This window comes from Rhyacophila brunnea, unplaced genomic scaffold (assembly GCF_057557595.1).
Source record: "Rhyacophila brunnea isolate RB1 unplaced genomic scaffold, BYU_Rbru_1.0 scaffold_3, whole genome shotgun sequence".
Lineage (NCBI taxonomy): Eukaryota > Metazoa > Arthropoda > Insecta > Trichoptera > Rhyacophilidae > Rhyacophila > Rhyacophila brunnea.
This window is the reverse complement of record NW_028232965.1, coordinates 25,158,973-25,183,205: the sequence shown is the minus strand read 5'-3', so window position 1 is coordinate 25,183,205 and position 24,233 is coordinate 25,158,973. Positions and strand designations below refer to the sequence as shown.

At 30.9% G+C, this 24,233-nt stretch overlaps 1 protein-coding gene across 1 annotated transcript; it reads left to right on the top strand.

Annotated features, from left to right (window-relative positions):
* Positions 1-5,347: 5,347 nt before the first annotated feature.
* Positions 5,348-8,526, top strand: LOC147068112 (caspase drICE-like). The gene is made up of 4 exons (XM_085952591.1): positions 5,348-5,476; positions 6,613-6,721; positions 8,289-8,366; positions 8,522-8,526. Exons 1-4 carry the CDS (start codon positions 5,348-5,350, stop codon positions 8,524-8,526), a joined length of 321 nt encoding a protein of 106 aa, XP_085808717.1.
* Positions 8,527-24,233: the final 15,707 nt, after the last annotated feature.

Here is a 24,233-nt window from a genome sequence, read left to right as displayed (position 1 = left end):
ATTATGTTATATTATATTATATTATATTATATTATATTATATTATATTATATTATATTATATTATATTATATTATATTATATTATATTATATTATATTATATTATATTATATTATGTTATGTTATGTTATGTTATGTTATGTTATGTTATGTTATGTTATGTTATGTTATGTTATGTTATGTTATGTTATGTTATGTTATGTTATGTTATGTTATATTATATTATATTATATTATATTATATTATATTATATTATATTATATTATATTATATTATATTATATTATATTATATTATATTATATTATATTATATTATATTATATTATATTATATTATATTATATTATATTATATTATATTATATTATATTATATTATATTATATTATATTATATTATATTATATTATATTATATTATATTATATTATATTATATTATATTATATTATATTATATTATATTATATTATATTATATTATATTATATTATATTATATTATATTATATTATATTATATTATATTATATTATATTATATTATATTATATTATATTATATTATATTATATTATATTATATTATATTATATTATATTATATTATATTATATTATATTATATTATATTATATTATATTATATTATATTATATTATATTATATTATATTATATTATATTATATTATATTATATTATATTATATTATATTATATTATATTATATTATATTATATTATATTATATTATATTATATTATATTATATTATATTATATTATATTATATTATATTATATTATATTATATTATATTATATTATATTATATTATATTATATTATATTATATTATATTATATTATATTATATTATATTATATTATATTATATTATATTATATTATATTATATTATATTATATTATATTATATTATATTATATTATATTATATTATATTATATTATATTATATTATTTTATATTATGTAAAAAACAATGAAAATATATGAGGTTTTTTGTGAAGTTGTGGTATAGTCAATTCAAAATATTGATATAATAATAGCATTTTATGGTTGGTTTATATAATTTACCATTTTTCTCGAAATATAAAGAGAACGTTATGGTCCATGCTCTTCTAATAAAAAAATATCAGGCATAAATAATATATAAAATATTACGTGCATGCTTTTTAGTTATATTGATAGGTTGGTAGTTAGATAGGTATCTCGAGTACACAACTACCATAAATACCTGTGGTTTGAGTACCAAATTGTTGATTTTGAGATAAACAGTTTTACTTAGTTTAGTAGGGGTTTTGTTCGACCAATCATATCTATCCAAATAATCATTAAAAAAATTGCCATTTTCAAAAAGTCGAAATTTCAGAATCAATTAGGTACATATACATATGTAGTATTCTTTGGTTCGGCGGAGGATAGGTAAGTATTGCAGACGAAAGATGTTAGTAGTTTTTCGTGATTATGGAGGAGGCGAGAATTTATTTACTGTTTCAAATAACTACAAGGGTACAATCGATGCAATATAATAAATATAACGGTAGTTCTGTACGATGTGTCTTTAACGGAAACATGTAATTGAGTTAGATGTCCAATCGATTCTGACCAGCTATTTATACATATCTGCACTCTGAAACAATATCTCATAACATTACGAAATCATTTTATGTATAGATACAGACTGATAGTACGTGAAAATTAATATTTAATAAATAATATTATAATTGAGATCTCGGTTATAGGAATCCGATGAAAGCCACACATCGAACGGGATTGCGAAAAGTAGTGGTGACCCTAATGATTAAAATAAATTATTGTATTAATGTGTTGCATATTTTCAGGGTTGTACAGGCTCCACAACGAACTAGTATTTCGAAGCCAGTCGATGATTCATTTTTATTTTACGATTTCGATGTTGATAAAGTGAATGTTGCTATAGTTTTTAATCACGATACTTATAAAGTGCCCGATATGAAACGAAATGGCACCGAAAAAGACGCATTGAGTATTATTGACACTCTGAGGGCATTAAATTTTACGGTTATAAGGTATGATGATTTAACAAAAGAAAATCTTCAACGGATAGTTAAAAAAGGTGAGTGACATGTTCGATAATTACTTGAATAATAAATCTCCAATCTTATTACATTAATATGATGACACGGACGAAAAAAAACAACCCTAAATGTATTAGTTACTCTAAAATCTTGATTAAAATTAATCAGTGATCATCGAACATAGTATTATATTCAATGTGTTCCTTTCGGACCTCCGAATATTTGTTCACATTTTAGTAATTTTTTTAATATTTAAAAAAAAATATAAGTGTATGAGTATATTATATTTTCTACTATTTTTTTTATTATTATAATTTTATATTGCCCACGATGGTCGCGTGGCTTAAGGCCTTCAATGAGCCTTTTTTAAAGAGGCGCCTAGCGGAAAAATACGAAGCTTGCAATTTGAGACATTTTTTTGATAATTTACAATTTAAACTATATTAATGAATAAATATGTATCTGAAAACATTAAAAAAAATATATTTTTTATTTTAAGTCACAGATAAACTTACAATAAATTGTAAAAAATGTAATAAAATGTGAATTTGTTAAATCGGACCGCACCCTATTATTACATATATTTTATGGTCATATTTATTAATAAAAATTAGTTTATTAAGTTTTCTAAGCATCGCTTAAGCGATTTTTGACTAATTCATAGTTTTAAAAATTTTTATATCTATTTTAAAAAAACATCGATTTTTATAAAAAATATAAATGTGGATAACTTGAAATCCTTTTTATTTGTTTTTCAATCTGTGTGTGAGTCATAGTATAGAACTAATAGATTGGGTAAGTGGCTAACAACCATTTCTCGTAAAAACAAATCTGTTAATGCAAAACATCCGCTCTATAGAGGCCTATATGACCTTATTAAGATCGAATATGGTTAAAAAAATCTTACTTATCTGGGAATTAACGCCATGCGTTTCTTTACGCCAGTTCGATCTTTTATTAAAGAAATATCCACAAAAAATATAACAATTATTACAATTAACAAAACACAATAACTGCCGTACCACTAGAAAATATAACGATGTTAATATTTTAGGAATTTACTTCGTAGAAACCAATTAAGTATTCATTTTGATCGTTTTAGAATCTTTTAGATTTTTTGTTTAATTACAGTTATTATCACAATTCTGGCAAATAAAATATGCGTGGTAGTTGAAACAGAAACATACAGAAATATGTAAATCAGTATTAAATGCCAACATAGGTTATACGCGAGTGTATTGGAATTGTTTACTGGAATGCCTGTTTCAATGTAACAATGTAATCAACAATTCTACTACAACTTTACTGTAAGCCGCTTTTACTGTGCCCATCACAGAACAGATAATAAATAGAATACCGATAGGCAATATTCAATACGCCGCATGGTGAAGCAGGCTTTTGAATGTATGAGTGTCCTACAAAAATGTAGCACGCATTATGCACGTGCAATAGTGTGTGTAATACACCAACATTAAATGAGCGTAAATGCATAAACCGAGAGCAGTTTTTAGTATTCGACGTAAAACGTATTCTTAACACGTGTGTAAGTTTAACCCGGATTCTTCCTTACTCGAGTCGGTTACCTGCTATCGCCTTACCCGTTGTGTATTTCAGTTCCCATTAATTCTGAGTTCTCTGGTGCCCATAGTGCCATTGTATACTGATTATGGTATATTCCATTTTCACAGTCTTGAATTAAACATATTTTTTCTTCCAAAACAATATCACCATGATCATCAACGTCAGCATATGTCTGTCCACTGCTGGATGAAGACCTATCCCAACTCCCCCCACTCTTCTCGGTCAGTACATCCACCAAACTTATTGAATTCATCTATACAGCCGGTTTTAGGGCGTCTCTGTGGTCACGTGCCCCTTGTGTCGGCATATATATAGCGACATGTCCAGCCCATTGCCATTTCATCTGCTTAGTGACCTTTATAAAATTTGCACCCTCGCCTTGATTAATCTTATGGACTTTCCTCCGAACATTCTCAACCTTTCATGACGAACATGCACCTTTTCATGGCACGTTGCACTACTCATCTTTTTTGGATTTCTCTTACATTAACACGCATACGTGCTCACCAGTAGCACACATTGGTTGAACACTATATCTTTAAGATACAATGAGAGGTTACTTTTGAGGATACTATTTAGGCACCCAAATGTATTTCGTGCCAGTTTGATTTTGCAAGTAATCTCGTCATACCTACATCCCACAGTGAATTGTTGGCATTTGTTATCCAAGATAAACGTAGATGCAAAGAGTGACTACCAATACTAACAATTCCATTATCGTATAGCATTGTCGACGGTATAAAATTTAATATAATTTTAGTATGGGTAATTCCATTTTGTAAATTGTCTAAGAAAACAATTTTTCGATACGTTTCGATACCCACTTATATTTTAACATGCTACAGCTATAGTATTGAACGCCTAATATTCAGTTTTTTACCGTGTTTATGATTGATAAGAACCGAGAATGTTGTAAAAAATCTTATTTTATATAAACGGACCCAAAACATATGAAAATGAGGCAACAGAAGACTTTTGAACGGACCTAGGAACGGCAATCATTGTAACACACTTAAAAATACATTAAAAAATTAAATTGAGATAATCATCATTATTTGACTGCCATAAAATGTCCTCATAAACAAATCGCTCCTAATTGTCATTAAATTAAATGAATTAAATAGCTACCTATTACAAGTAGTACCTAAGTACTCAAAATTTTATTTTTGGGGGTCTAATGACTTGCTACTAAGACTAATAGCACATGTACACGTGCCTGGATTTACTGGCAGCAATATGAGCATTTTAAACTATCGTGACAATAACTGTTTACATGAAAAAGTCCTGACTGTCTCTCCAATCTCATTCTTCAAGAGTGAGAGAGACGCGATGTTGTCATTTTATGGTACTATTTGACAGGTAGTGAAAATCGGTTAACCTCAAAATTCAAGGTTCACCGCTATCGCAGGCGCAGATCAAAAAATTCTCAACGTCGTATAAAAATTTAGAAGCTTCCGATTTTTTTTTATTCATGCATGCATCTTGCAACTGCAATATGTTTACACGTAAGTACATTTTCTTCTTATGGCCGCGATACATAGGTACCTACTGTCAACAGTAAATCCATGCACGTGTAGATGGAGTATTATTATACTTTAGGGCTTAGGCACATAGAAAAAAACTATATTGTGAGTCACAAACCTTTATATTGTTTTTTTATTCACAGTAAGTGGACTAGACAGGAATACAATCAATTGCATATTATTTGTTGTGATGTCTCATGGAGAGAAAGGAAATTTTCTTTGGGCGAGCGATTGTACTTACAACGTAGACAGTCTCATGAACCCATTTATAACACCGAAGTCTAACCTGGGAGGAGTACCAAAACTTTTCTTTATCCAGGTAATTATTAATCGTTTCTCTTCGAATTTGTCACTGAGCATTGACCTTATTATATTAATACCAGCTACGATGATACATGCTGTAAAGCAGGGTTTCCCGAACTATGTTCCGCGGATCACAATTGTTCCACCGAACCTGAATAGGTGTTCCGCGACCATTTGGAAAGGTTTTATACACTGCAACACATTTAAAGATCTTCTACTAAGTAGAAGTAAAATAAGTAAAACTAAAATAATTAAAGAATCTACTTTATATTGGAAGGCGAGTGATGATCAATCTCCACTGATGTTTATGACGTCAAGTATCTAGATAGGTCATGGCTCCCACAAGCGGGGAGGGCTGACAGGCCTCTACCCTGGGAGCCTGGGCTTACGGGGGGCCTGGCGTGTGAAATCGACCAGCCAAGTGAGATAAACACACATCACAAACATGCACTAATAGTAAAAAAAATGTCGCCCGCGGCGCTTTTTCACTTCAAGCATACTAACATTTAATAATATGTGGTTTTTCCATAGGTACTTACAATTTTTGATTATTATCGATACTTGACATGTCCATTATTGTGCATATCAACATAAAAGTGGGTTTATTAAAAATACAAAAAATCGCTAAAAAATACCCTTAATTTTACCTCGAACACCATTTGAAATATGCAACTGTAGATCGTCACATTGCCTTTAACCTTAGAGATAAGTAGGGGATCCGCCAAAGATCCTAACCTAGGGGCCCACTTCGGGATGTGGGGGCCATGATCTAGGTACAGACGGAGGACCATCTTTTTTCAGACCACGCGCATGAAAAAGATGGCGTATATTGTTTTTAACTGACCGGCTGACAAGACTTGTCAGTTTAACGACAGTTTCCAAAATTGGCAGAACGGTTAGCTGCGCTAATAAATAACCTACAAAATAAACTAAGTGTTCCGTTAAAATTTCCGGGTTTGCGAAGTGTTCCATTGCAGAAAAGGTCTGGGAAACCCTGCTGTAAAGTATAAAAATAAATAATTTTCGGACAAAATATTTCATTATATTGAGAACATGAAATTCTTTATAGAATATTCATTGTGAAAACTTCCAAGACATAATAAATATGAAACTCATATCTAAGTATATGATTATTAATTATTTCACTTTTAGGCGTGTCGAGGGACAAAAAAAGACTTTGGCGTTGTACACGACGGAATTGGAGAACGGCACACTATACCAAGTGCAGCTGACATATTGATCATGCATTCGACGCGCAAAAGTATTTATACATTTTTTTTATTAAATTTTTAATTAATTTGTCCTCACTACCTGCGAAAAAATACATAACACTCATCATGAAGCAAAGGTTGCCACTCTTGACTGTTGATCGATGGCTCATTTAAATTAATGTTTTCCCAGTAAATTGAACAACAATAATCAAACCTCATAAAAATAGGAAAGCCAATTCACCATATAAAAAAACCTACGTAGACAAAGTGTAGACTAACCATAGATCATATTTTAAACTCATCGTTTTTTACAATAGTTACTCACATGGTCACCGCACTCCATTAATATACCTAAACAATAATCCACTACTACGGGGATTCCCAACCCTATGCCCGCGGGTTCACGTGCGCACACGAACTCCGGACTCACGAACACTTGTAATGTGTTAATAAAAATATTTTCAATTTAATTTTTAATTGGTTAATTGCATATAAAATATGTAATATAATTATTATGTATAGTTCAAAGAGTAACCTAGGGGAACGAAAAAATTATCCCCCCCCCCCCCCCAAAAGTGGGGCATATATGCCAAAATCTAAAGCTAAAGCTATTAACTAAGTAATATATCAATGCATATAAGATAAAAGTATGCTTTGGATGAACTTATGTATGCGAATCATTACTTTTAACATAATAAAATAACTTTTTAACAATAGTAATATCCAGATACATCCGTAACTATGAAAAATTTATGGAAGAAATATGTGCCAACGAACTTATTAATAATTAAATGTGTCATTTTCTGTTGTTACTTTTTTTTCATGCAACGTTCATAGACATTTTTATTGACAAAACTATTATTACATATTTATTATTATCTGCTACTTTATATTTAATAATGATTTTAAATAATATTTTAAACTTGATTAACACAAGGTATGCATAGTGTTTGAAAAATAGAACTAATATTTAATTGTCAAATATGTATGTTTTTAATTACCTAATTATTATTTTTATTCAACGAATAATTTTATTCACAAGATTTAAAAATATAACATTCTAATTATTGAGCATACATAATTTTTGAAAATTATTAGCAAGTTCAAGAAAGCTACAACACTAAAATATCTTGGAGTGATCCGTGACGTCGATTACTCATTAAAGTAATACCTACTTTGATTTAAAATACAAAAGCCGATAGCCAATATTAGTTCAATTTATAAAACGCTTCAGAGAGTATTGTAAGAGCCATTAGTTAAAAATTGTCGTAATTAAGTATGGTACCTTTAGCATAGTGGTATATGTGTGTGCGTGCGAAACCCGAGATATGCTGGTTCGGATTTTTTCTATTGGTTTTAATATAATTTCTCAGAAGTGAAATTTTGTATGTTATATATTATGTGTTTGCCTGTAAATGTACATTTGATGAAAATAAAGTTGGGATCTCCTGCACTAATTCATTATTATTGTCAGTAAAATTTAGGATATTGTTAATTTGTTTATAAATTGAATTAAATTTTATTTTAAAAATATTGACAGTGTGAAGGTGGCTTATCTATAGACATTGATGTAGCTATTAGAAAAATGTGTATTAATTTGTTGTATCTTATTTATAGATTTTTACGCCTATCGTGATACGGACAAAGGAACTTGGTTCATCCAAACTCTTGCAAATCACCTTCTGGAATATTGTGGTTGGGATATATTTAAAATTTTGACATGTGTTAACTATACCCTTGCATATGATTACGATACATTTGATATCGATACGAAAGAAAAGACCAAAGTAAAACAAGTTTCAGAATTTACGTCATCATTAACCAAACTTTTAATATTTGAAAAATTTAAGCCTAATTCGTATAAAAAGGAACGACGTGTAAAAATCTTGTTGGGAATGCTAAAAGAAAAATGATTGCTGCATTGGTTCGGATCATGGGTATGTTGGTTGTCTCTTAGGAATCCATAACAGAGTGCTGCGGAATCATGAAATCTAAATTATATACATGAGCATATTGACGTATAACGAATCGTGAAAATGTTGAGAAGATGGCACAAAACACAAACACCAATGTAAATTTCACTTATCACTCGATCCGCAATATACTCGTACCTAGCGTCACTTGTATTTTGTGGACAATGTGAAATAATAAAATATTCAAACAGAAATATGCTCATCGATTACTGTTGGCCACTGCAGAAAATGGACCGGATATTCTGGACAAAATAAAAACGAGAAAATGTAGTTTTCAAGTTAAATGAAATAGACTTTTAACACGAATACATAATAATTATATTGTGTTATTATTACCGTTTTTATTGCCAATTTATTGAAACATAATATTGTGTACTTACAACAATTTAAATTTAAAAATAATATATTATATATTACAATAAATAATTTCATAGTCAATTTAGTATAATTATTTCTCACACAGCCCCAAATATTAACATATTTTGTGCAAAAATTTTGGATGATGGGAAAATAACTAAAAACTAAACTAAATCATAATTAATTATAATCATTTTTAAATTTACTGTTGATACTTAGCGGAAAGACATAGTATTAAAAATAAAAGAAATACTTTATTATAGTATTAATTATATATCATACCTACTAACCTAATTATTTTCACAATAACTATATTATAAAAACACTTGTTTCATTCTAACAGACATTTTCAATTTGTAATAAACAGTTTTATAATATGCTAACAATGTAATTCAAAAGGGCTTAAAATAATTAATGTGAAGTTGTTAAGTATTAACAAAAATGTTATGAATGTTGTAAAATGTACGATATAATGTAATCTGTCTAGTAACAAAATAAATATGGGAACAAGCACGAACAGAGCAAAAATATTTCTTATAAAATTGAATAATTTTATTTCGATATTTGTCATCATTATTAGATTTTATTCATACGTCGTCACAAGGTACTGACACATTTTGGTGTGGCGATTTTTTTTATTTAAGCCATGGTTTTTTAATATGAAAGCATTTATAAAAACTTCTGAAATATATATAACAGTATTGAAATTACAGTTGTGTTATACCAACGCAATCTCTAAGAGCGACAACAATAGTCGACTATGATAATATTATCTATAATAATATAATCTAGAACGGTGTAGTTAAGGCTGATCTTAACAGAGGCGGAGGGCAGAGGAGGTTCGGTTAGGCCGCATCGGTCTAATCACTCTAATCGATCGAAGACACCAAATCAAAACATTGCACTACTGTAGTGGCTATCTACATGAATAGCAGTCTAATTGATTACAAATTAGTGGAAGCTGTTGTAACCCACCACATTAGTCTTAATTGTCCAGTGAAAACTCAAACACGAAAATTACTGATTCGTTTTCTAGGCACAAATGTTGGCTATTAGAGAATCTCTCGAGTAAGCTCTCAGAAGATTTAAGCAATAATAATCATATTCTCAAATTCTAGATATAATCTGGTAGCTCTCTAAAACCACTTAACCACACACCCACTCACAGTAGACGTCTTATCACTATCTACATAACTCCAAACAATAGAAATAAATACCAATTTCTTCTCAGTAAAAAGTCACGCCAGCTTAGCCATAAATTAGGATGCTGACAAATACAAATAAGCCTCAATAAACCAAAAAATATATAACCCTACGCAAATTTCCCTGTTAGCTTTGCCAAAAAGGAAATAACGGGTACCATAACTATCATACGAACAATAATAAAAATCATACGTACTAAATAGTAAAGTTGGTACGATAAAGGAAAACTGAGTGCCTATCCAAAAAGTTTCAAGAGGAGGGACGATGAACGTTGTATATGACCTATGTGACGGCAACATCTCACAAATAATGTGTAATTTTATATACTACTGCCGATTACTGAAAAATGAGCAATACTCAGTGCAGACAAAACAATGAAATTCACCTCATAAACACCATGAAATAGAACAGAAATATGGCTATAAAAAATAAATGGAGTGACATAAAACAGAAGTCACCACATGTACGTCACAGAACCCTTAATGTGTGTACATATGTAGGTACCTATAGCTATCTAAAATGCATCACAGCATGTACTTTAGCCTACATTTAATTCTCCAATTAACCTCATAATATGTTATTATGTATCTTTATTAGTTTATAGTCTATCATACACCACACTATACCTATAACCGGCCTATGACCAGGGGGGGTAGTAGGAGGTACAGTTTCCTTGAACCATATGATTTTAAGGACTTCAAATTTGCAATTTGTTTGCAATGCAAGTAACAATTAATTCATTATTTTTTGACAAATACCGATTAAAACAATGGTTATTCTTTTTTTAATTTATTTATTAAGAAAACAGTTAGGTACATTTTGATTACAAAAATATGTTTAAAAATAGAATAGTGAAAAGTTATTGCAACCAGCAAAGTTTCCATATACCTATAAATTATAATATAGTTAAGTCTAACAAGATAGAAAGTAAGAAGAACATAAATATAAAGAAATTACATAATAAAAATGAGGAAAAACAATGAATAATTAATTATAGACAAAAAAGTAACATTTTTTAAATATATAAGTAGGTCTATATTATATGTGTGTTAAGAATTATTGAAATTTATACATAATATTGGTGATCTAAGATAGAACATAAAAGAGAATAATAAGAAAGAAAGAAAACATAACATTTAAAAATTCGATCAATGTCCATTACATATACAAAATTTTGGAGATAGCGCGTTTAATTATAATTATAATTGATTGGTTACTAATTCTGTATCCACAGGGTGGAGAAAGATAGTTTAGCATAAATAAAAGCATTAAATACTTCCGATGATGATAAATGAGTCAAGAGCGATTAAATAGTATGGTGAGATTTAGTCTCGGGGCATATTATCCTTTAGGATTTTGAATGAAGAAATTGAATGAATACATGAAATACATTTATACTATTTAGACTCTACAATCATGCCGGTGAACCGGGTGTTTTGCTTGAAATCGGCGCATATGACCTGTATGACATCTTGAATCCAATATAGCGGCCGCTCCAAACAATGATGTGGAAAATCAATCATAACTCCCTTTACAAGTATTCTGTGTCAATTGCGTACCTACCACTATATAATTGCAGCTGTCGTCCATTCGACAAACCATCGATTGCCATTTTCGTTCATCAGCTCGATAACCTATAATGTTGTCATTTTCAGCCCCAAACATAACTTAATTACTCTAACTGTAGCTCTCATGGTGTAGTGCGTAAGGCGCTGGCTTTCCATCCGGTAGCTCCGGGTTCAATTCCCGGTGAGGACACAATATATTTATGTGATTTTCTCAAAGTCTAGGTGTTTGTGATTGTTCAAAATAGCTAACAAACCACCTTGTATGAAAAAGCAAGGGCATGAATAATAACTACCAGAGCCAGCTGCCTCACTAGGTCTTGCAGACTAATAATAATAACTCAATACTACGTACAAATGTACCAAAAATAAATCAAAGAACATTTTAAAAGTTCCACTTAACATGCGTAAATGTTGAAAATAAGTTTGGTATCTTTAATGCATAATAATATGTAATTACTGTATCACAAATCATCATATGGTCGAAATATTAAAAAAATACCGTTACAAATATAAAAAAATTATCGATCTAAGACCGGGCCTGGATATGTCGATATTATTATCAGATAAAATTATATAAAAAGTTTTCTTTCCACAGTAATTTTAGTCATTCTGCTTACATACATACATACATCACTCAAAGCTGTTAGTAAAACTATTCGATTTTGATAGTTCCCGTATTTAAAAGAGATGTCTAAGCAAAAAGCATCCGGTGACTTATTGGAGACTGATGCCGAGCTAAAAAACGTTGCAACGAGCTCTAGTTCCATTGAATTAAGGTAAGTAAATATAAAAATGTACTACTAAGTGTAACCCAGTGATGGCGAACATATGACACGCGTGCCAATAGTGACATGCGAGATGATTTAGCATGTCTTGCGAATGTTTTATATTGAAGATAAAAATTAAATAATTAAAAAAAAAAAATCAAAAAACTTTTACAAATATATATATTAAGTAGACCTATACAATATTTAAAAATAATGACGACATAGCCATGTGTATTTTATTCGGTTTTTAATAATATTTTTACCAATAATGTTTACCAATCGATGCGCAAACGGAAACGACGTAATTCATGCATACATAACAGATCGCATTGTATAAAAAATAGCAAGCAGATACTCTTCAAGAATAAGCATTACGTTTGATTTGAATTGCATAGGTCGATCCTTAAGTTTAAGCGTCACATATAATATTAGCGCACTGACCTCATCAGACGGCGGGGGAAACCCGCGCCGCGAACCTCTGATTTTGATCGATTTACAATAATTTTACAATGATTGAAACCACTAGAATATCTAATCTTTAAAATTGGTGTGTAAAGAACCAAACTAAATAATACAAAAATAGGTACTCAAGAACTCAATTAAGTATAATTTTTTTTCCCTATAAAAAACTGCTCGGCACGTCAGACAAGCAAAAAATAATATTGGGGAAATTTTGGCACGCGGACGTAAAAAGGTTCGCCAACCCTGGTGTAACCAACCAAAGATGTTGAAGATAACCTTCCTGTATAAAAATGGAACAAAAACGTATGAATGATAAAGTAATCCCATAAATACTTATTTTGTATAAAAAAACTAGCACTTTTGTCAAATTGAAATTGGATTGAATCGATCTTGAAACATAACACTTACTGAAAATATTCATATACGTTAACGGTTAAAGTAATTTTTTCGCGGGTTCTCATTAGGATAATATAAAACAACAACAAAATCAGTGCTTGTCACCCATTATATGACAAACAATTTATTTAAAGTTTTTAATTTAAAAAAAACATTAAGTGACATTAATATCATTAAGTTATTAGTATGAAATCATACCGATTACATTCTCTGGGAGTGTCCAATAATATGTCGGTTGAAAGGGAAGAGCTTCTAAATTTCTAAGATTTCAAAAAGTTTGCGGCGTCTTTCAACGAGCATGAAGGTACATTCTCAGAACCAAGGCTTGGCTATAGTAAAATAAATCAGGATAAGAATCACGTGCACTCTTGTGTGCCAAGCAACGTCTTGCTCCTCTGACACTCTCTTGTACTCTTGGGGATTCATCAACATGAACAGGAATTAAAAAAGTTTTTTTTATGTATGCGAAGGTATTAAAAGGTTTGTTAAAAATTAAGTCATAATTTTTCAAACAAAACAATGTTATTATTGAACATAGCCCCTTTATTATTCCATATTATTCAATATTAATATCCATACCGTTTGCAAAATAGTTACTGACTGTGGCAGTGACATTCTGATTCTACCCACCTAATCAAAGTTCACGTCATGTCAAAAAGTCGTACCCAAATATAGATAATATCGTGAATTAAAAAAACAATCCAATGCAAAAATCTTACAATTTTGCCATTCTAATGATAAATTTGTGGGACGTCGTCCGGACAGAAGAGTGTTTATTTGTACGGCAATCTTGGTCCATCTACTCGTTTTTTACCGAATAAGCCACATAATATATTGTTGCCTTATTCTTTTTCAAGTAATATTATTTGTGAATTAAAAAAGTATCAGTTCCTTCCCAGTCGACAAAACGATATTCGCCTTCTTCGGTGCACTTTAAGCAGTCCTTGTCCATTGCTTTGGATGGTGTATATTAGTGGTCCCAGTCAGTATATTAGTCAGCCGTTGCGAATTGACACAAAAAGTCTTTGAGAATGCGAATAAACCATCGTGACGGATATTATGTATCTATCCGTTCACTCGATATGCCCACAGCACAGAAAAGAAAAATTGAGTTCCCTGGCCCACAGTCTCAGCAATCTCGCATGCATATACTAGGGCCTAGGCACTCTACGATTACAATATCATTTTTGATTTCTTTAGCGGTAACCTCAACTAGGCGTCCAGAGCGTGTTATATCTTCGTTTCAACAGTAAACTCATGTATCCAAAAATAATCCATCTTCAACGCTGGTGCAGGGTTTCCGGGAACTTCATCCGACCCAGATTTATTTTTCGTGGCCGTTAACTTCTTTAAATCCAAAAAAAGATTGATTCAGATGGCTGTCGCTTGTCACTCTGTTAGACGTGTCCTCAGCATCGTGTCAATCTGACTGAAATTTTGACAGAATTCGAAAAAAAATAAGAATAATACTTGCCACCAGTTATTTTAATAAATGAATAAATGTAGTAGGTACCGTCTATAAATTTAACCAACTTTTCAAACGAACTTAGCATATTCTAAAATAATATTACTTTTCTCCATATGAACATAGTTGAAATCGCAGCTAAAAAACTACGTTCTGGTAAACTTTTTAGTCAGGTTTGAACTAATAACAAAAACACATATTACAAAAACATAATTCGTTGCGCTAAGTTCAACATAATATAATATTAGTGGGTTGGTATTGTGATGAGATAATTATAATAAAAAGCACCAAATCAAATCCAGCAAAAGATTTAATTTAATACCTACTTACGTTTCAGGTCTGCCAAAGTTCCCCGTCAAGGCTCGACTCCTTCGACTTCAAGTGACGATGAAGACGAGTATTATAATTTTGATGATAATAAAATGAATGTAGCTGTAATTTTTAATCACTCTAAATATAACTTGAAACCTCCATTGAAATCACCCTCGCAGAGATATGGCACGGAACAAGATGCAATAAATATCTCTGACACCTTGGCTAAACTCAATTTTACTGTAAAGAGATGCGATAATTACACGTCTTATAAAATTAAATGTGCCGTCGATAAAGGTGAGTGGATTTTGATGTTTTGATTATTTGATGAAGGCAAGGCAAATTGAGTATTGAATCTGCTTAAAGCTATTTATAGGCAAATTACAAGAACCCAATGTGTTTGTGGGATAAAAACCATTCTCGGTAAATATCATCAGGTAAGTTTCCGTTGACCGACCTTCTCAAAATTCATGCAATTCATTCGCTGTAAATAATTCAAATTCTGGAGAAATCAGACTATGCGTAATCATGTCAAGAACTTTCGCTGGAAAAGTGATATATAACAACTAACGGTCTGTTCAGTTATTTACTGATGACTGTATGTACCGCTCTTTTGAGTTGGAGTAAACTTTGACATATTTAACGTTTCTTGAAAGTTACCCGTCCCCATTGTTAGATTAAAATATACATTTACATGAAAGTGACAATTTGCAACAAATGCCTTTAAAGATGTAGGGGGATTATCTTTTTTAGCTTGTCCAGTCCCCTGTTTGTCGAAAAGCTAAGTTCCGGCAATTTTTCGAGAATTATCTTGATTATAAAATTATACATGTATATACGAGTGAGTACTCGGCATGCGTTGCAATGCCATTGCAAGAAAGAAAGTGTTTGTATGTTAATTCATTTTATTGAACTGCTTTCGGATACATAATATTATGTTTTGTTGGTTGGCACCGTCTGGTGCATACACGAATAAATCAGAAGGTTTTCCAACACGTGAGCAGGCCACATACAGCTGTCCATGTGAGAAGCATGGATTTTCTTAATTTGGTATAGGAACACATACGAATATAAGATACAATAGAAGAAGAAGATGGTTGTACTAATTCAGAAACCTTTGCGGGTGTGCAAACAATAAAGTTTCATCGCAATCGGATGAATGGTATAGGAACGCATACGGGCAGACAGACAGACAAACAAACATTCTTTTATATATATATAGATTATCGGTTAATTATTCTGAATTCAAATCAATATATTTTTGACATTGAATAATGTTTTCAGAGAATTTTGTTGTTCCGTTATCAAGGTTACAGATTATTAAAGAAATACAAAATGAAGCAAGTAGATGGAATCTAAATAAATGTTATTTGGAATTATGTAGCATTGCTTCTTATTCTGTAAATGAAAATGTATGGAAAACTTCAAATATTTATATCCCATAAACTAAACAACAAATTCGTTTAATTTCTCTTGGGTTGATTTTAACTTTGGTGAAGGAATACTCAGCGCTCCTAAGTGTGTAGTTTCGGAGTGTTTAAATTCCGGACAAAATTTGTGTTCAATAGTAGGTATGGAATTATAGATTAATTATAGACAAATTATTGATATATGATCAGTGTGGTATGCAGGAATACCCATATACTTAGTCACCCATTTTACAAAAAAAATGTGCTAAATAATATTTTAAATGCCAATGATATTTATAATTTTGAATACTGTGAATAGCACATGAATGACACAAAACAATCTAGACCTAAAAAGTATCTTTGATACGAACGATATCAACATTAATAAACCTTAAGGCTATACCTCAGTTGAGGCATGGTCTAAAAAGATCGTGGCTAGGCGATGCGCGGATTGCGGGTCGCGGGTGCAAATGACGCATGCCGACCGAAATATAATTTATCATATAAATCCAACATGCGTCCATTTAATGTTCTGTTTATTGTTTTATTAGTAACAATAATAATATATTCATTGACATGTTTTCTTTTTAAAGTAAATGTATAACGTTTTTAGTCATCTTTACACGATTTAAGAATTATTACCCCCGTCGCCATCACGAAAAAAATCTACGTATTCACACCTCGACGTTCGCTCTCAGACTGCCAGCGAGTCCAAAATTTCGTCGTGCCAATAGTTGAAAATTATTTGCCGGTTCACTGAAGTATCACTTTAATATAAGGCAACAAACACCTCAAAAAGACCGCTCCTGGTGACCTCATTTCGACATGCATAAAAAGGATTTCCGGTTGCTTAAACATTTTATTATTTGTCAAAATATCGATGTCATTTATTTAATTAAAGAAACAATACATTACAATGTATACATAATTAAAAATTCTTTGTATGTATAATTAAACTATGTATATATAATTAATAAAATATGTATATATAATCAAAAATTCTTTGCTACACATTCGAGAAAAATAGTGTCGATAATCATAAATAATGTGTTAATAAAATGAGAACCTTCAAAGGTAAGCATATTTTATAAAAAATTGTTTAATTGAACTTTGACGTTTAAAAAATATTTAATATATTTTTTTTTTTTAATAATTCACAAGATTTGAGAGTGCAACATTCTGTATTGAAACGTATTTTGAAAACACTTCCGACAAATAAATACCCAATAAAAGTAAGAAAAATACAACCACGTCGCTTGACTCCCACCGGGTGTCGTATTTGTTCAAAGATTTTCTCTAGCTAGTGGGTATAATTATATTATATATTATCTGAGATGTTTTGAAATTATGTACACATGTAAAACCATATTTATTTTTCGGTTTTTAAAGTTTTATTGGTTAATTAAATTAGGTACCCTCAATGTAAATTACCAGCAAAAAATGTCAAATTTCATCTTCGTATTCTGTTCCAATACATTTTTTTAATAAATTAAAATACTATATATATTATAATATACATATAATAATATATTTTTTTTAATACTACAATATACCATGAGACCCAATGACAGTAATAGAAGCGAAACGATCACATATAAACTCAGACATTAAGAAAACTACTTTTTTGTGATCGGGAATCATATCCGGAGCCCCCGAGTGAGATCCCAGTGCTTTATGTACTGATGCTCCATCCTTATACTCCTCTCAAGTTTTGTTCTCTCAGAGTTGATAGAACCATTCAGAGTTTGAGACTGAGCGTATTAATTGTTTGTTCACAGTGGCTAATCTTCACAGGAATGAAGTCAATTGCATAGCATTTGTTGTAATGACACACGGAGACAAAAATAATCGCCTGTTGGCGTATGATCAAGAATACTCCGTTGAATTACTCACGAAACCATTCATGACAGAGGATACAAAACTGGGAGGAGTGCCCAAGCTTTTTTTTATTCAGGTACTTACCTAAACCAATTATTTTTTAGTCTTTTATGAATTATTTATCATAAATATTTATTTTCCTAGAATATCAAGATATATGTGAGCTGTGGATAGGAATAATTGAAAGCCGCCCTTATATATAATACTTAATACAGTGGACGCTAAAGATGCACCTAGCGCGTAACGATTAGGTGGCCAATCGATATAATTAGCATGCTATTTAAATGTGGTGATTAAAAAGTAATTATCTAGTCAGCAGTCAATGTAATAGGTACAACAAAATTAACATTGCATACAAACTGTTCTAAAGTTGTTTCAAACTATTAACAAATATTCCTGTCCGAACTCTTTTGAATGTATCTCTCTGTACTTGCCGCCCGCTGATTCGACACTCTCATGTGTTAGGTATCAATTCGGATTATTTATTTTACACATTTTAGTATGCATACAAAATTGAATGCGAACACATAATATATATAAAAATCAATATAAAATTCACGAGTGTAAACATAGCTATTAGCGAATATATATTCACCACCTTATTTATGTATTGTGTACAATACTATTTATGTTTTATAGGCATGTCGTGGGTCTGAAAAAGACTCAGGTATCAAACAAGACGGAGGAGGTGAAAAGCTCGATATGATGGCGAGAACAGCTGAAATGTTGATTATGTATTCAACTTACCAAGGTATATATAAAGATTTATCAATATTGAAATAATTCTCCCGAATAACTAACTGCCTATGTGTACACAATAATACACATTTAGCGAGTTACGTACAGCATTTAGTAGAACAGAAGTCTTAAATCTAGAATCTAGTTGGCCTGAACAAATTCGCGTCTTATTGTGTTAGAATCGATAAACTACAGAAAAGGGATCTTACGTAGGTGCCTAATGGCTCTGCATGAAAAAATATATACGCTGAATATCCATGCTCTGTTTCCATAATTTATTTTTTTAACAGGAGATAAATGAGGAAGTGCTTTTTAAATAGTAGTCCAATTTTAAACATATCACATAGTGATGTATTCTGGCATACGCATTTGATAAATTTAAATATTTCAGATCTATGATTTTTCAAAAATTAAAAAAACGAGTATTCAAAACACCTATCAAGTGACCGAAGCATCACAAATAATAACAATGTTAAACTTAGAGTAGCCATTATTTATTGAATCAATTGATATATTTTCCTAATCATGAATCCGTCATCGTTATAGAAGAGGACTGTTTCTTTGCGCATTCGGTCAATGTCAACATAAAACAATTTGAGTGTATAGCATTTTGTTTAAATCTGAATTTATCAAAAATGTTCACATACATACATCGAAATGTTAAACAAATCGGTGTGTGTACTTATGTACGCGCGTTAGAAGTTATACTTCTATGGCGTAACAAAACAAAATAAGCCGTTACCTGAGTCTATTAATATACTCATATAGCACATGATAATTGTAATTTAATTATTGTATTGGACCAAACCTCATCTTTGCCATACAGCGGTTATAATCAATTCAGAATTGCCCATGATGAATTAATAAAAAATCAAATTTTATTTGCGTGTTATTATGATTATAGTAATTTCGGTTTCATATTTTATCGATTAGGGGGTATTTTATCGATATAGGTACCGTCATGAATAATATTATTGCAGAATGTACCTACTTTGGAAGAAAAAAAATCTCAAAACCTGTGTTTGAAAAATTTAGCAAACCGGTATTTCGACCATCTTTCCTTAAACAAATCGGTAACAATAATAATTTATTACAAATCAAAAGTAAAACATAGCCTTGGTTTAACTTCAACTGAAACGTGAAATTGGCTTTTGTGATGAAACATAATAATTATTATTGTCTCCAATTATTATAAACCGCTAATAAATAAATTGATATAGGATATACGACAAATATTATCCTAAACTGTAGAAAAGTGTCTAAATATTGCAAATTTACAACATACCATTGTTTGAATTATTTACGAACTCAACATTCACAAAATTTATTTATTTATTGATATATAATAAATCATTGATATATCATAAATAATAATACTTACATCAAAAGTCTCAAATCTTGATACACAATCTTTACAATGAAAAACAAATATACACTCCAATATAAAGTTTTATGAATACTTATAAATTAACAGTGTTTCTACACTTAGTTGTTTCTACACTTAGTCTCCAATGAATGAATCAATGAAATGAATAATCATAATAATAAATTGTGTTGCATCGGCGCGCGCAACTTTGTCACACGCCAAAAATACACACTGATCTGTTTCCCCAAACGCGCCAAAAAATTACTTAAAAAAAACATATTAATAAAACAGTACATAAATTACGTATGATTATTATTACAGAATAATATAAGTAATATGATAAATATATATATATTACAAAATTATTATGTTGTCGACATATGAGGGCGTTTCTTTACGCATTGCATCCGTGTCGACATAATTTTTGTCTATTAATTAATTTATATAATATATTAATCGTAGGTTTTGCTTCTATTCGAAATCTAGTAAACGGATCTTGGTTCATCCAAACTCTTGCAACGCAACTTCTGAAGCAGTCTGATTTACTTCGTATTCTGACAAGAGTCAATAGACATATTGCAACGGAATTCAAAGATGATAAAAAAGAGTGTGGAATAACGCAAGCATCAGAATTTAGGTCGTCGCTAACTAAATCACTTAAATTTGAAAAAAATAAAGCGGCTTCTAATGAAAGGAAACAACTTGAAAATAATTTTTTTGAAATGCTTAAATTGATTTCTAACTGAAAATTACTTATATTGGAGTAGATGCATAATATAATAATAAGTTTACATATTACTATTTAATCAAAGTTACTATATGATGGAAATTAAATTTTGTCATCAAATGTACTGTGATTCTAATGTGAATAAAAAACTGTGTTTATTTAATAAGATTTCAAATAAATGTTACCATTTTTATGGATATATTATCAACACATATTCGATTATTAAAAATATGAAGTTCTTATATTTTTGCTATAAAAGAATAAAAAAGCTTCATTGTGTTAAATTATTGAACAATTATATTTTATAAAAAATGTTGTCACCAAAAATTTAAGTAACTCTTTTCCCCATCAAAACCGCTGAAGCGAGTTTCCGTTTTCATAAGTGCACTTTTTATAGACAATAAACAATTATTAATGACTATCTGACTTTTGAGGGCTTTTGACTGGCCGCGGAACGCCCACGATGGCCGCGGGGTTAATCGTTGGCCTATTGAGTCGTGGGTCCCAGGTTCGAACCCTGGGTCTGACAAGTACACATATTGTTTTTTCAATTTGTGTATGAGTCAGAGTATGGACTTAATAAGTTGAGCAAGTGGCTGACATCCATTTCTCGTAAAAACAAAAATCTGTCAATACAAACCTCCGCTCTGTGGAGGCCCATATGATCCTATGAGGATCTGACATGGTCGAAAGAAAAAGAAATCTGACTTCTCAGAGTTTGTTTGAAAACGAAAATGAATGAATTATTGTGTTATTTTATTACTTCGATAACAGTGATTTAACAGGTGACATTGATACTTACAGCCTTCAATGAATATTAACAATATGGTGTCACTTTGCCTACCCACCACTTTTTGCATATGGTAAAGTCTCCATATGCCCTACCCTTACCTAAAACCACCCGCTTACATCCCTGAAAGCATGAGTCGTCATCTTCCCGCGAACATTTTAATTAATGACGGAATGTGCTTATATACCTTGGGATCATGTTATCAAGCAAAAGAGCAGATACGATTCGACAGTTTAAATAATAAAATATTTGACGATTGTTTGTTTTATTTTTGTCAGTAAAATACAAACACTACAAATCCATATAATCCGTATAGTTTTCGTGCAATTATTAATTAATAATGATTTAAAAAAATATTGTACTGCGATAAGATGATGGATCCATAATGGTTTATTTTGTCCTTCATTATTTAAGCCATTTGAAAGATAGAAGGCTGCAAATTGCGCCATGTGATGTGGACAAATATCTCCCCCGATGGTCTCTACATAGTCACATAGACTCTAATTATATGTCATACCGATTATTTTTTTGCTTAGCCACACTTTTTAAATATTGTAATAATACAATGTAGGTATAAGTACCTTTACTTTACCTCACCCTGTCAAGCCCCAGTGTTGCGGCATAGGACAAGGTCGCGCCACTTCCCTCGGTTCATCACCACCTCTCGCGCCTCCCGCCATGCGAGACCTACAGAGCGTAGATCGCTTTTGTAGGATGGTCGGCCATGGAGATTAAATATAGTTTACATTGTGTTGTATTCCGCATCGGAAAGACGACATCTGCAAAAGCAATGTTAAATAATCAAGAGTGGACATTTTTGTGTGAAAATGTTTAGTCTATCATCGGGCATAGCGACGCGTAGTGTCGTAGATACTGAGCGCACAAATTTTGCACTGTGGACTTGTAATGAAACTGCATTTAGTCTGATATCACTGTTTGTAAGTTTAGACATGCATTGTGTTTGAAACAAAATGTTTGTTTACTTGCATATCTGGACGGGCAAAAGCTTACAGATAATAAATTGTTTAATGTAATTGCGGACAGATTTAGGTAGACCTGTAATATGCTATAGCGTACATTATGATTAAATTATTATAACCAAAATAAAAATAAAACTTTCCTCTTTTTTTGAAGTAATCGTAGGTAGACCAGCTACATATTACAGGAGTGGAGTTTTAATCGGGCAGGGGTAAAATTACTTATAAGTAGATAAAAATAATTAAGCCGGCTCTCACATCTAAACTCGTCTCGTCTGTAACGTGTCGAATACGTCGATTTGACGTCACGTTATTCACAAAACACACGTTATCTTATAAACCTTCGCACACTAAATAAAACCTTTTAGTTTGAAAAAACATCTGGAGGCACATGCAACTATTTTCATCCGACATGCAGCGCAGGTATAATTCCGAAATGTCGCACTTCGTCATTCATTTTGGCTTGCCGAGTGACGTCACTGTCTTCGCAGAGACTTGCCATACGCACATAAGAAATTTGCATGTTGCGCTCAGTTTTGATGTATGACTATTATCCCAGTCGAGATGATTCTCAATGTGCGACTAGGCTAAGGCAAAAAAATTACTTGAATATGAAGAGACCACGAAACGCCACGACTAAAAGTAGTTACCAACTCTATGTCTTTGTTGGAATGAAAGAGTATGTAGCTTCAAATTAATATATGTTGATTAATAGTATTATGTCGAACGTTTATTTGTAATTTTTTTTAATTATTTACATTATATTCCAATATATTAGCTATTTCAAACAACAATAATTGGTATGCCTACCATCAAGATTCTTTATAAAAATAAAATGTCAAAATAAAAGCAAGTTCATATGATGTGAATGCTGAGAATTTTCTTTTAATACATATTCATGACTTACACAGTAAGTACATGTACTTAAATAATTGTGGACTATTTTATTATCTATTCGAAGAATGACAATATTCGTGTGTCTATATGGGTATGTATATTTATACCTACCTACTTCAAGTATTTTTATCATTCCACGAATCGACGATAGTAAATAATATAATGTTATATAATATATAAAAAAACAGATAATAAATACATAAAATATCAGATAGTCCAAGCCAGAGTTTCCAAAACTCAGACTATTACAACCTTCTAGATTTCATCAACGCCCTAT